General features: G+C 31.8%; 1 protein-coding gene across 6 annotated transcripts in view; it reads left to right on the forward strand.

Annotated features, from left to right (window-relative positions):
- The window catches only part of GRIK2 (glutamate ionotropic receptor kainate type subunit 2), a 366043-nt gene that overhangs the window by 198777 nt on the left and 153216 nt on the right, over positions 1-14050 (forward strand). For all 6 annotated transcript variants that reach the window (XM_048299919.1, XM_048299918.1, XM_048299920.1 and 3 more), the window contains 2 exons: positions 1980-2093; positions 10357-10563. In XM_048299919.1, coding sequence (XP_048155876.1) covers positions 1980-2093; positions 10357-10563 — 321 coding nt within the window. The remainder of the gene's footprint in view (positions 1-1979; positions 2094-10356; positions 10564-14050) is intronic.

Genomic DNA, 14050 nt, shown 5'->3' on the forward strand with positions numbered 1-14050 from the left:
TCTTAGATTTTTGATTAACAAAAGAAGCAACAAAAGTACAATTAACCTAATTTAGAAAAATAATGCATCAATTTATCAAAACAGAAGTTTCTTTTTAAAGTAATGCTGTTGGTAGTTCTTATAAGTCTGCAGTAGATTAAGTCTGTAGTTAGATAAAATCCAAATTCTAACAGTTGATATTCTTTTGCTTGTGGCTGTGACTATGTTAAAAAGTAGGAGAGGAAGTATTTTAGTTAGCAATATCTTATCTTTTGCCTATATAAATTTGAATTATGAACATGAGCTTGAACAAAGCATATGATTCAATGAATTTAGGATTTGAAATAGATCATATAAGTTGATGGTGTTTCCTTAGAAATTTTTGTGCTACTTTTGTACCTGAAGTTATATCCCATAGAGGAGATTAGTTCAGCTCCAATTATGCAGCAACAGGTTCAAACTCAGTTCTTTGTCATTCCTTGTTATTCTACTCTAGCTTGGTCTTTGAAATAAAGCAAACACTCTGATTGTCATAATTAACAGAACACTGCAATTAAATGTTAGCAACCCTTTTAAAATTTCTTAATTGTGACCAAGCTGCAAGGCTGAACATTTTGTGTTTTCTGAAAGCTTTTCAATTTACCAAATCAAGTGGTATTAAAACAATAAATGAGAGAGAGGTTTTTTGGTAGCAAGGCTTGATTTCAATACTTTGAAATGATGGGTTAGATGTTATTTTCCAATTGTATTTCTAAGACACACATATTCTTCCTTTCTTTCATGATTCTTTGATCTGTTTATGAGTTACTGAATGGTCAAGTTTAAAAGAGTGACTTCTTGGAACAGAGTGTTAAGCAGGGAAGACGGACAAAATATTGATTCCTGTGGAACAGAAAGTTGTAGAAAAAGAGAACAAATTTGTCTTTTCTCTATTACAGCGTCCACTGATTCATGCTCTGCTGTAGTCTCAGTTTTAGAAATGGAACTCTTTTTATCCACACCACACTGCATCCAAACTTACTTTACAGCCCTGTGGCAACAAATCACTTAAAAGTATACAAAGAGTCTCTCAGGACTCAGTTGAAAAAATTATTTAAAAAATTTTGTGTGTTTATATACATTCATATATATTTGCAATGAATCCTTACAGACATTTTTAATTTTTGTCTAGGTTTAATTTTAAAATATCTTTACCTGGTATTATAGATATTGTTTAGTAATTGAAATTATTTTTTAAAATCCCATCTAAAAACAAAATAAGACATATTTATAGGGGTTTTTTTTAGGCAATGGAGTAAAACAAACATTCTGATTTCTAAAATGAATAGTTTACTGCTTGACCATTTTAATTGTATAGTGATGAAAATGCAGATAAATTACAGATAAGCCTCATTACCTACTAGTTAGTACTTAAGTCTGTCCTTGACCTGAACCTTAAAACATAACTTTGGATGTTCTTACTTAGATAAAAATCCTATAGACTTTATTTCAAAGTATAAAATGTCAAAATACTCACATGTTGAAGATTTATCTGTAAATGAATTGTTACTGCACTTAGCCTGTTTCTGTCTTCTCCATTACTTTTTCCCAAATACATATTTCGTCCTGCTGTTCTCTCTGATCACAGAAAAGGGTAAATCCATTTGTAGAGACAATGCTCTCTACTCTGCAAATGAATTTCTGCCTGTCAAGTTATCTTCAGATTTGGTTTATCTCGAGAAATGGAAAATTAAGTATTAAGAGTAGCTTTAGATATTTTTTATGTCATTTTTACACTTAATGTCACACTTCACAAAACAATAATTTGAGGTATTGGTAATCATATTTTAAATAAGCAGACTTCAAATGCAATGATAGAGAAAAATGGAACAAAATTTAATACTACCTATTAGCAATCAAATCTTTTTCCCTGTAGCAATCTGTTTTTCCTTACAGTGTTCTTTTCTACATGCTGAAATGTAACTAATGGGCAATTTACACAGTAATTTACTGTTTTATAGGTTGGAACTTGGGATCCGTTGAGCGGCCTTAACATGACAGAGAATCAGAAAGGAAAACCAGCAAACATCACAGATTCCCTGTCCAATCGCTCTTTAATTGTTACTACCATCTTGGTAAGCAATTATATTTGCTTTTCCAGAAATACAGTTGTGCAGAAAAACTGATAGAATGTGATACACTAATTGCAATAGTAATGAACAATCTGCAGTGCGTGTTACCATTACTTAGAATTTACCGTGTCATGAATGAGCTCCAGTTGCTAAGCTACTCAGGGATGTTTACTCTTACCTTAATTGTAAGCAAGCCATCTCAATTTTAGAGTTATGTTAATTGATTAGTAATTTAAATTTTCTTACTATTGAATAAAATGTCTTCTTTTTTACAAAGTTACTTACTGCAGCACCATATGAGAGGACAAAGGATAGTGGTTTAAAAAAGTGTTATGTCTGTTAGCCTGATGATTTTAGCCAGCAAAAAGTTATTGCTTCTTTTTGCTATTCTAACACCTCAAAGAAAAGTACAAAGTACTTAATATTCATTTAGCATTATTATTACCCAATTATGGAGATGAAATTTTTAGTTGTACAGATATTTAATTGATCTGTCCTTTGAACTAGACCAGAAGAAACAATTTGAGTAACTTCTTTTTTATTTTCATTTTTGGCAAATTTACAGCAGTGAATCAGGTATTTTTTACTTATAACTAAATACATTTATTTATGTAAACATTAGTGTTCATTTATTTCCTCACGGTAATTTTGAAATAGTAATTTTAATTTCAATACAAATGAAAAAGTTTCTAGAAGCTTGTCTGCTGTGTTTGTCTGCTGCCACCATTATGATGAATTTGCAGATATCAAAAAAGAATCCACTCCCTGGCAGTTGTATACTTTATTAAGAAGCTTTTACCTACCGACACATATTTTGACGTTTCAAGCCAGAATGAATCTTTACAAGTGTATAGACACAAATGCCAGTGTGCTTTTAACCTTTCATGTAACATAAGTCATATAATTTCACCCAGTGGGTAACTTTTCATTGCTGTTTACAAATGATAAAAGATCCTTTAAAATCCTTTGTTTCATTTATTCTACTAATTGAAAAATACATACCAGATATACAAATTGGAACATGGATGACTCATTTTCAGATGTAAGTTTTTATGCTAAGACCAGCACAGTTTTGCCACAACTTTCTCTTGTACAATTAGTTATAGTAGTGGTACTCTATAGTTATAATTTAGTTTATAAATTTTTAATCCCTTGTTTCTTTTTTATTAATGAAATATAAATGAATGTCTTATAGTCTCTTATAGTAAAAGCATATCTTCCAGAGTATTAATCTGTCAATTTTCTTCCCACCGACTTTCACAAGCTTCCTATATGTAAAAACTACTGCATCATAAGTAAATTTTCTTAGTAATTCCAGCTGACTTCCCATGCTCTCTACACTGTTGTTGCTTTCTACCCAAATATCCTACCTAGGATTTTTCTTGATGCTTTTCACTGATATATAACTTTTATTCACGTGACTATAATTGTTGCTAGAATCACTGCTTTACAGAATATAGTCCTGTCTCTGTGTGACCTGTTCTCTTCATTACTCAGTGATGAACCAGCCTTTGTATCTGTACTCGTCCATAGACATCACTGTATGCTTGATTCCAGATCAGTGATAACAATACTGGGACAAGGATCAATCCCTGCAAGATTACATAAGAAACACTCAATAACTTAGGATGTTTCAAGTCTGTTTGTGTTTTAACATCTGATAGTTGATGAGATTTGAGTTAATATACTCAAAATATCATATTGCTTTTATATAGTGATATTAGTATAATTTTGGTTGAAATAATTAGCTCAAGAAATGGCAAATTGCACAACTGTAAATAGCACTGCTGCCAATGAACTCTGATTTTAATTTGGCAAAACTCACAAAAGAAGACTCCTGAGATTTAAGAGAAAAGCTGCTTTCTGTAATCAAGGATACCCTTTCTTTTAAGACTTAACTTCTTATAATTCTTTTATAAGTATTCATCCTCTTTTCAGGTATTTAAATAACGCAATAAATAAAATAAATATGAAGACTTTAAATTGGTGCTATAAGTTGCTCACTTGCTTTTTTTACTTCAGTTACTGTTTAGTAAAAGTTTTGGTAGTTGCAGTTATTCTTTTCAGCTCTTAAGAATGGTACTCAGAAGAAGTGGTACAAATTGTAAGAGCTCTACTCAGAATAATATAAAGGACCCAAACCGTTTTTTGGTGCATAAGCACATATACTAGCTTAATTTGGTAGTTCTATCTTTTTTGTGCTTAAAAAATACATTTATGTTGGACAGAAAGCATATTACCGAATATTCATTTTGTGGCAATGCAAGGGAACAATATAAAATTCTAAAGCTCCTAGAAACATACCTTCTTCATCATCAGCTTCCTTTTCTCTGCTTTTTTGAGTCTATAAAATCTTGCTTGAAACAAAAAGAAAAGGCAATTTTATCATTTAAGCTGTTCATATGGTTTTTCTATTCTGGATTTTTCACTTTAAGAATTCCCTACAATAGTCTATAGTATGCTGCCAGCTGTGGAGCCTTAATCATTTTTCTCTTGTAGTTTGCTTTAATGCTCACTTTTGATTTAAATATCCCAGTCTTTATTTTTAATTCTGTTTCTGAAATTCGGAACAATGCTTTTTCCTCCTATATTTTGCAGTCATTAAGATCTTTACAGCTGTGAGTAAGTATACCCTGCATTTTCAGTGGTGACTGAGTCTCAAAAAGAAGAAAATAGATTGATGGGAAAAATAATAAAAAATAAACTGGGAATCATAAATTCATCTACTGCAAGTAAGGACTGAGCTATGTGCTCCTTTTGGTCTTGAATTTTTCATAATGCATTTTACAGGTACCTAGCTGAAAGATTATTCCTCGGTTTCTCAACAATTCAGTGCTCTATTCTGGAAAGGGGCAGGGGTTCTCAGGACTTTATCCTGTTTCAGAAATCTACATACATGTAGTTCTTGTGAAGAAACATGTCTGGTTTCCAAGTTCTGGTCCCTTAGCAACCCCAAACACCAGCTGAACATCTCCACTAGAGAGATAGTCAGGTTTTTTTAGGGGAGGGGGGAAATTTGAGAAATAATAATAAGTATGCTGTTTTTATCTTTTATAACCATAGCTTTTGGTATATCAATCTTTTTGATACTATTGCTTTATTTTATTTTAGAACCACCCTCACTGAAACTTCAGAATTTCTTTTTCATTTAAAAGTCTACTTTCTGAATAATCTACATTTAGAAAAACCAAACCAAACAAAAACCCTACAGAAAACAAATTTTCGACGTCAGTAATAAGGGTTTCTTATCATTTGATTCTCCTAAATTGACTCCTTCCAGAACTCTGATACATTTCTTTTCTTTAGACTTTAGATGTAGGTATCTAAATATTTTTTTTCTTGTATATATTCTACTTCAAATTTGAAAGATTTTTAACTTTGGAATTCAATTTCCATGTTTATAAAGGTATGTGCATGGTGCTTAGTTTTTTTATGCTGATTGCATACCAGCCTGTACATATTATCATACTGGCTCCTTTGCCCTGTTCTGCTGAAATAAATGCTTGTTTCCTTTCCTGTGTAGTTTTTATGTACTTTTCTGTATCTGCTTACATCAAAGCTCAGAAAAGCTCACAGTTTTCAAGTTTAATTTTTCCAAGAAATGTGTGAAAGTTATGAAAGGTGTGTGATGTTCTCAATTTAGTAGTTTTTTGTTACTTTGCTCTTGAAAAGAGAAATTACCTTTTTTATTGTACTTCCCTGAAGAAAAAGTGCTTTGAAATAGGAATGAATTAGAAGGAATTAGAAGGAATAATTACAATGAATTTTAAAACAATTTTATTTAGTTCAAAGTATAGTATTTCCACAGTGTATTTTATTTATAAAGGCTGCTTTCTCAAATGGGTAGTGCATAATTTCTCTCCCTTTTCTTTTGGATACCTAAGCATGAGTTTTCAATGGCCAAATTTTAAATTAATGTATATTAAAAGAATATTAAAATTTAAAGAAAAAAATTATCTGTTGTCTTTATAAAGCTGGGTCAGCCATCAATTGTTTTGATTGATAGTAACTAGTAGATTGCTTCACCTCTCCCACTAGAATTTTGACTGCCTACTGTGGAAGCCTATTATGTATTACTTATATCTGATATAAATGTTAAGAAGATATGGCAGTCTTTTACCACGCTGGTATCCCACCTTCTAGTGAACAGAAGCAAATAACTAAAAATCTCTGTCCTAGCAGTGGCAAATTTTCAAGATGGTTTTCCTCTTTTCATCATTAGGGCTTCCACTTTCTTTTTTTTTGGCTTTTTTTTTTTTTTTTTACTTTGTTTTGCTTTTTTCAATATTGGTAGTAATAAATTCTAGATTCTTTAAAAAATATGTTAGTCCATGTTGAAATTATCAAGGAAAAATCCATATGTTTGATTAATATTCATAAAAAATAAAAGAAGTTGAAATTTAAAACTTGTGATTTCTAGTAATATCTTTATAGTTGAAATATAATATAACTCACAGGAATAATTCAAGTCAGTATGTATTGTCCAAATCTGAAAAGAAAAAGAAAAATTTTAGAATATTTTTTTTAGAATAAGTGTGCTTTCATTCAAGCATTAGCTGTACATTTTTGAAATTAAAACCAGTCTGTAAAGATACAATATTAATTACTTTTCAAAGATTTATCTTCTATTTGCAGATATAGTTTTTAATCTCCCTGTGATTCCACTGTTCCTTGTGACCATATCTTTATTTGCAGTAGTTTTAGCTAAGTTTATTTTACAGTAAATTTTCTCAGAAAAAAATTTTTTTGCATTTACTATTTTATGTGCATTCTCACTTTTAATGCTTATCTGGTGTGGGGTGGGGCTCTTCTGTATCCCTCTTCACTGAAGATATTTTAGTCCTATGAGATATTAAATGATGACTTTGATCTTAAAATTTTGTGAAAAGCTGACCTGTTGTTTAAAAATTTAGAGTAGCAATGTTTTCTGGAAACGTTGTCTCTTCCCGAGGTTTCATTCAGGAGTCTGTAGTCAGTGTTTATTCAGTGACTTTTTGTTCCAAGCTACTCATGTCATTCCAAGCAATAATAAAAGTGCTAATGGGAAGGTGTTTAGTTGTTTTCCTGGGGAGATGTGTCCAGTTGAAAGACTTAATTTCAACTGAAACTGTTTAGAATATTTCAAAGAATACTCATTTTGTGATGTGGTCTAGTAATTTTTAAGGGTCATGCTCTCAGGAACTGAAGGAAAAAAATAAATTGTGAACAATATTAAAGTAGGTATAAACCAGCTGCCAATCTACAAATTACTTAGTTTAAAAACTCTGTCTACGTAATCAGTGAGAATTGTCCCAGTGAAAGATTTTGGTGGCAGTGATAATCCACCAAGAAGCAATGGTGATTGTACATTTAACGCATAGACACTTCCCTGAGAGTGTGTTTAGCAACCAGTTTTACATTAGCCCATTCTATAAATTTGGAGCTTGAGCAAATAAAGCACATAGCACCCTTTGCATGCACTTGTCCAGAGTACATTAATGCCATGTTCAGTATTTAGAATGGGTATTACTTGAGGAAGAAGCAAACTAGAGAAAACTTTGGGATTAATAAGAGCTATAACAGTTGAAGCTGCCAACACCAATTCTGCTCAAGTTAAGTAAAAAATTGCTTTACATTGCAAATAAAAGGTCTGAAGAGAAAAAACTAATGTTTTGTACAGTAGAAGATTATAAGGAAAAGCAACAAGTACCAGTAAGAAATTACTTAATGTAGGATTGGAAAGGCATTAAGAGAGTATTAATAACTTATTGATCAGTCTTCTCAGCAAAAGCTGAGAATCATTAAATAGTAGTACAGATACTATTGTAGCCCTTATCCAAGCTGGCCAGAGTAAAGAATATAAACGAGTATGGAGTTGGAGCTAAAAATCCCTGAAAGGATTGCAGGATTTAAAATTTTTTTTCTAACAAAATATAAAAAAGCATCAGCATCAGCAGAACAGATAAAATGTCTGAGTATTATTGTAATGATCTGACAGAAAAAAAAGTAGGAAAGTAGGAATGTGTCAAGGAGCTGGATCGCTCAATGAAGAAAATCCTGCTGTGCTTATTAAGTAAGGGAGAATTAAAAGCATGAATTGACTATTACACTTCCTCCCTGTTATTGCACATATTTAAGTTCTGTCCCAGATAACTCAAGGTTGCTTGGAATGGAAGACAGAGACAAAAATGTTGTCAAGAATCTTGCCAAGATTCCAGAGATTGGGGGATGTGTAAGACTGTAAATATCTGAACAGCTCTGAGAGCAAATATCTAGGATCTGTGCACATGAGCATTCCAAGCTATACTGGAATTTCTTCATGCCTGCAGAACAGGCCTTGACACTGTGTAAGCACTGCTCAGCAGTAATGAAAATATTCCTGTGCTATAACACTGATTTGAGCACAAATCAAAACCATACTAGTCAATGTGAAGAAAATTGCTGCTACCCCAGACAAAACAAGCACAGTATGTTTTGTCTTAGCAGAGCTTCTGCTTGGCCAGTGGTGTGCTTTCTTTAAGGAATTCTCACTTCACTTGAAAAAACTTTTTTCCTTACAGTTGTTTTCTTTGACATATTTCATACCAATTTCCCAAGTTTATTAACAACTATTTTCACACATAGTTTTTGCTCTGATACCATCTCTGCTTCTCAAGAATTATTCAATGATCCTTGTCATTTAAATTGCTTTCAACTTTCATATTCTCTGCTAGGTCTTTGTTCTTGTCAGTACCTAGAAGAGCTCTTCTGGTGTCATTTGCTTATCTGTTTGAGAAATTTCTGTCAAAACATCCTAGTAGTTTGGCTGGACAATTTACTTCCTGTTCATTCCTTGTTAACTGTATGAAGATCAGTGATGTACTTTTTTAAGATGTGGCTGTAATCTTACATATTTCAATTGAAGTATATAACAGTTCTTTTAAGAGCAAGATTTTTCCCTGCATTCTCCTTTTTGCTTCTTTGGGTAAAATCTTATGTACTAAAGTTCCAGTTTTATGTGGATATAACGTTCAAATCGTGGGAAACCTCAAGGCAGAAGATTACATCAGGAGTGTTGACTTATTAAAGCTGTCAGATGCCTGTGGAATGAAATGCCTTTAACCCCACTGAGTGCTGATGTGGACATTTAGGACTGTAAGAATTTTCTTAAGTTGCCCTGGAGAGTTTATCTAATTATTCACTGAGTCTTGTATTTGGTGCAGTGATTTGATCTACTACAATTTGTCTTACCTTACTTGTTTGTTTTTTTTTTTTAATTGTTAAAAATGAAAAAAGTCTCTCCCAAAGGTGAGCAAAGACTGAGTTGCATATGTAACTTTAAAAACACTGCTTGAATACTGGTTTCATATTATAGTGGAAAAACTACCATTTGCTTTTAGTATTTTTCCCTTTAGCTTTCTATTTGCTAAAGGCTATCCTATATTGAGAAACAGATGTAAAAATACTATGTTTTGCTAAATGTTAATTTTCTTCCTATAATAATGATTATTCAGCCAATCATTTTAATTTGTTTGCTGTCTGTTTGCAAACCACTTAATGCAAAAAAAAAGTTACACTGTAATTTGATTTAAACATAAAAAGATATATGCTTAAAGAAATTTAATTCAGTTTTCATGGGATGTCTATCATAGAATTTACTTTTTGTGTAAAGTTTTTTCAGGCTTTCCTGCAGTCTCGTAAACGGCAGCCTGTAACTTGAGGCAATAGAGAAGTGGGTACTTTCACTGACTTTTTCCTCCCTTTGTGGGTTTCTTACACTTTAACAAAGCATTGAGTAAACTGTTTAAATACTTGTATAAATAAAAGTGTAAAATCTAATACTTAAAATATTTGATTGATGTTTGGGGTTTTAATTAAGTTTTTTTCAGTTGCCAAAGCGCATTGTTTCTGCATTTTAAAAGGCTTTCTTTGTCCAAACAAAATGTATTGTATCCAAACAATACATTTGATGTCACTATATAATGCAATTAGTTAAGGAGCACATTTAAATTTAGTGTCTATATGCATTCCTTGAAGATTTCTACAGTGCTTAGAGTGTAATTTTTTCCAAAAAAATGAAGAAGAGAATCTTTGAAAATATATGAAGACTTAGACTCACATAACCAAAGCTAAAAGGATTCTGCTTTTCATATTATTTCTTTGTATGGGGAGTGGTGTCATGACTGTATGAATATGTATGCACGACTGTATGCATATGTATGCACATGGCTGTCTGCTACTTAGGGCTAAAACGAGAAGAAAGGTATGGGGACACTCATTATCCTTTCTGTCTTTATAATTCTTACAGGAAGAGCCATATGTCATGTTCAAGAAGTCTGACAAACCATTGTACGGAAATGATCGTTTTGAAGGTTATTGCATTGACCTCCTCAGGGAGCTGTCTACTATCCTTGGATTTTCCTATGAGATTAGGCTGGTGGAAGATGGAAAATATGGAGCCCAAGAAGATGCCAGTGGACAGTGGAATGGGATGGTTCGTGAGCTAATTGATCACGTAAGTTAACTTTTACAAGCTTTTAACTATGCATTTAGATTTCAAACCTTTCTATATAAATTGTAAAACTTTTATGATAATACATTTGAATACTACTGTTTTCAAAATGCAGATGTTTTAAGAATTAATGCAAGTAGATTTATACCCATTATTTCTTTAGTGTAGAATTTGTAAAAAAAAGCATCTCTGTTTTGCCCGTAGGCAGTGTTTGTTTTGGTTCAGCTCTTCTGTAGCATGTGTCTAAGTCAAAAATATGAAATAAGTAGTACTCAGAATTTATTTCTGAGAACAGATATATGGGGTTTTATAACAAAACATATATCTTTGCTACAGCAATACAAGTCAGGTCTCCTCTTCTGATGGTGGATGTGAGATTTTGTCTTAGAGAAATTTCTGTGTGTGAAGTGTAAATACACACATTATTTGATATTCATCCTTCTTGAAATTTTAGCAATAAAGTGAAAGAAATAAGACAAAAAATGTCAACGTATACTGATGGAACAAATTAAGGTCACACCAGATACCATTACAATTGACAGCAAGTGATTAAGGGAGGCATTACTTCAGGTTCTGCAAAATGTGTTTCCTCAATTGGTCATGCCAGTTGAATTCAGTCTCTTAGAAACATTTTCATAAATTTAAAAATTATGGCATTGTTCCTTTCTTCATTTATTTGAGTGAAATGCTTCATAGCATTTTCTCATGTGGTCAAAGATTGAAAGGAAACACATTCTGCACATCACAGTAATTTAAAATAGAAGATTATAGTTACTTCAAGTGGAACCTCTTAATGATGGCAAAAACTGCATGAATAGCTTGAAAAAACATTTACTTATTTTGTTTCAATTTGCTTTAAGATTTCAGCAGATGGGCAGAACATGAGCTAATCAAAATATTCATATTTACTAGGAGAGATGATCTTCATGCTTTTCTAGCAAGATAATCTGGTATTGGCATTGCAACAGATGTTGATTATGCCTGGCTTCACACTTCCAAGAAGAATGCATGGGAGTATTATATTATCTTTAAATGTGTGTATGCATTATACCCTAGTACACACACATAGATAGCAAACATATTTAGTTACCCTCTGTCCATCTCTATAAATGTGCATTTTTACATTTGAAAAGGTGCATAGGCCTGTTCAACTATTAGATTTGATGCTTGTTAGGTAGTGCCATCATCTGGAACTAATTTTCCATGATTGAGGTAGATATTGTGGAAGTATTTATTCAGAAGCAAAAATTAATCACATTTTTATATGTCTTTTATTATTCAGCCTTAAAGCATTCTTAAGAAAACACTAGTATGGCCTCCTAAACTTTACACTAAGATAATCTTAAAATAAAATGCATTTGAAAAAGTTATGGCAGTAAAGTGTGTGGAACAGTAGCTTTCCCCATCCTTTCCTCTTAATAACACAGAATTCTTTTTATATTCTTATATATTTTTTATATTCTTATTATGTTATTCTTAATAACACGTATTCTTTTTCCCCATAAAAAATATACAACTAAACATAGATTAAAATTTATTTTGCCTATTGAAATGATTTTTACTTAGGAGTCAAAAAAGTGTAGAGACCGTATTAGTACATATGGAAGATGTAGTCCAACTTCCTAATATGGACCATAACTTTTACTAGTCTCTCTCAATTTCTCACTTATTAAATTTTTTTCTTAAATTTTTCTCTGGTTTTATCTATTCTTACTTTGTAATCTATTTGAATACATGCAATTTATTTATACACCTGTGCCCTTTATTTACATGCATATTATTGGTGCATTTTACTAGCAAGCAACACTTCAGACCTCAAAACTGAGGCACAAGAGTTTAGTGAAGAGCTCCAGATAGTTACCACCTTGAGTGTTTCCATATGGTTAGTACTTCATGTGCTCCATTAGCTTTCCAGTCTTTCTTTTCCCTTAGAGAATATTTTTAAATTGTCATAAAGGTTTTCTTTTCTATAAAGTAATGTCATAAAATCAATTAGTTAATTTTTTGAAAGGTGAAATGATTCTATATTTTTCAGCTAGATTTTCTAATTAAAGCAGATAGACTACAGAATAAAGACAGTTCTTGAAGTTGCCATATTACTTACATCTGTTTTTAGATGAAGAATGATTTTAGGAATTATTTTCATCTGTTTGTTACGTTTTGTCTGTCACTTAAGTTTAGAAAGAAAGGTTACTATGCTGTAGTATGTATGTTTGCAAGGGTAATGTGTAACATGCATAACCCAAGAATAAATAAAGTGAATAATTTTGGTGTATTATATGTATAGAAAGGAAAATGCACAATTTGGATAAAGATTAAAAGTACCAAACAAAATCTAAGATTTAAATGAACTGTTTAAATCAATACTTAGTCACTTTGCATAATTGCTGGAACTCAAAAGTGTAAGTGAAATAAAGATAATGCTACCTGAGTTGAGCTCAGCATATCATGTCAGTTTCAGGATTTAAATTTAATAACATGAAGAGAGACTGAATTGTTGACATCAGGCTCTGTTTGTTTTCAATCTCCTTTCCCATAGTTTGGTCATGTTTCTTCTTTCTTTGACTGTTTTACTCAGAGTTCACCGTCTGCATTCTGATATTTGTCTCCAAGCAATAAGTAGCTTCTTTTTGAATTTGTGGTAAATACTGACAGTGAAAATTAGTGCAGTGATCCCTTTGACAACTGACAATGAATTCTTGTTGAGAAAAAGACACTGCTCTCTAGAGTTGCAAATGTAAGACAAATATTAACTAGGATAGCAAATATAGATGAAATTTCTCTATGACTAAATTTTAAATTTCTCCAGTTAATCTTTCTGATTTCTTTGCCACAATTTTTCATTCAGTATTTTACCCTCTTCTCATGTAAGTTCAAGATATGAGTGTTATACATTTGAGGGAGGAGGAGCTAAGTTCCAGGTATCTCCATTCTTTATGGATGAATTCTTCATAAAAAAGTATTCTTGATACTGACTTGCTGCCTTTGGTTCAAGAACTTTATGAAAGGATGGATGTATTGAATAGGTTTTGAACTGAATCATAAATTCTGGAGAATTTCAGGTTGTTCTTTAGCACTAAAAGTTGTCATGTCACTGTATTATATTGCATGAGATGTATAGTTTGAGCATGTAAATTATGTTCCAATATAGCTAGCACAGACAGATAGAATGAAAATATATAATTTTATTTTTAGAAAATTAGACATCCTACTTTACAGACCCAAAATTACTTAAAAAAATTCTTATAGTTGGGTTCCAAAACAGGAAAAAATTACTGTTTTATACTTTGACAGAGCTATAAATGAAATACCCACGGGGAAATAATTTGTTATTATATATACGTGATTAAAAATAACTTTTTGAGGGGGGCTCTTTGAATGATACTTCTACAGCACAAAGCATGTGCTTTACAAATAGACTTCAAGGCTTGCAGATCTTTTATGATTCATAAATAATTACAGAAAAGGTCCAATTTTTAGGTGATGATTG

This window comes from Corvus hawaiiensis, chromosome 3 (assembly GCF_020740725.1).
Source record: "Corvus hawaiiensis isolate bCorHaw1 chromosome 3, bCorHaw1.pri.cur, whole genome shotgun sequence".
NCBI lineage: Eukaryota > Metazoa > Chordata > Aves > Passeriformes > Corvidae > Corvus > Corvus hawaiiensis.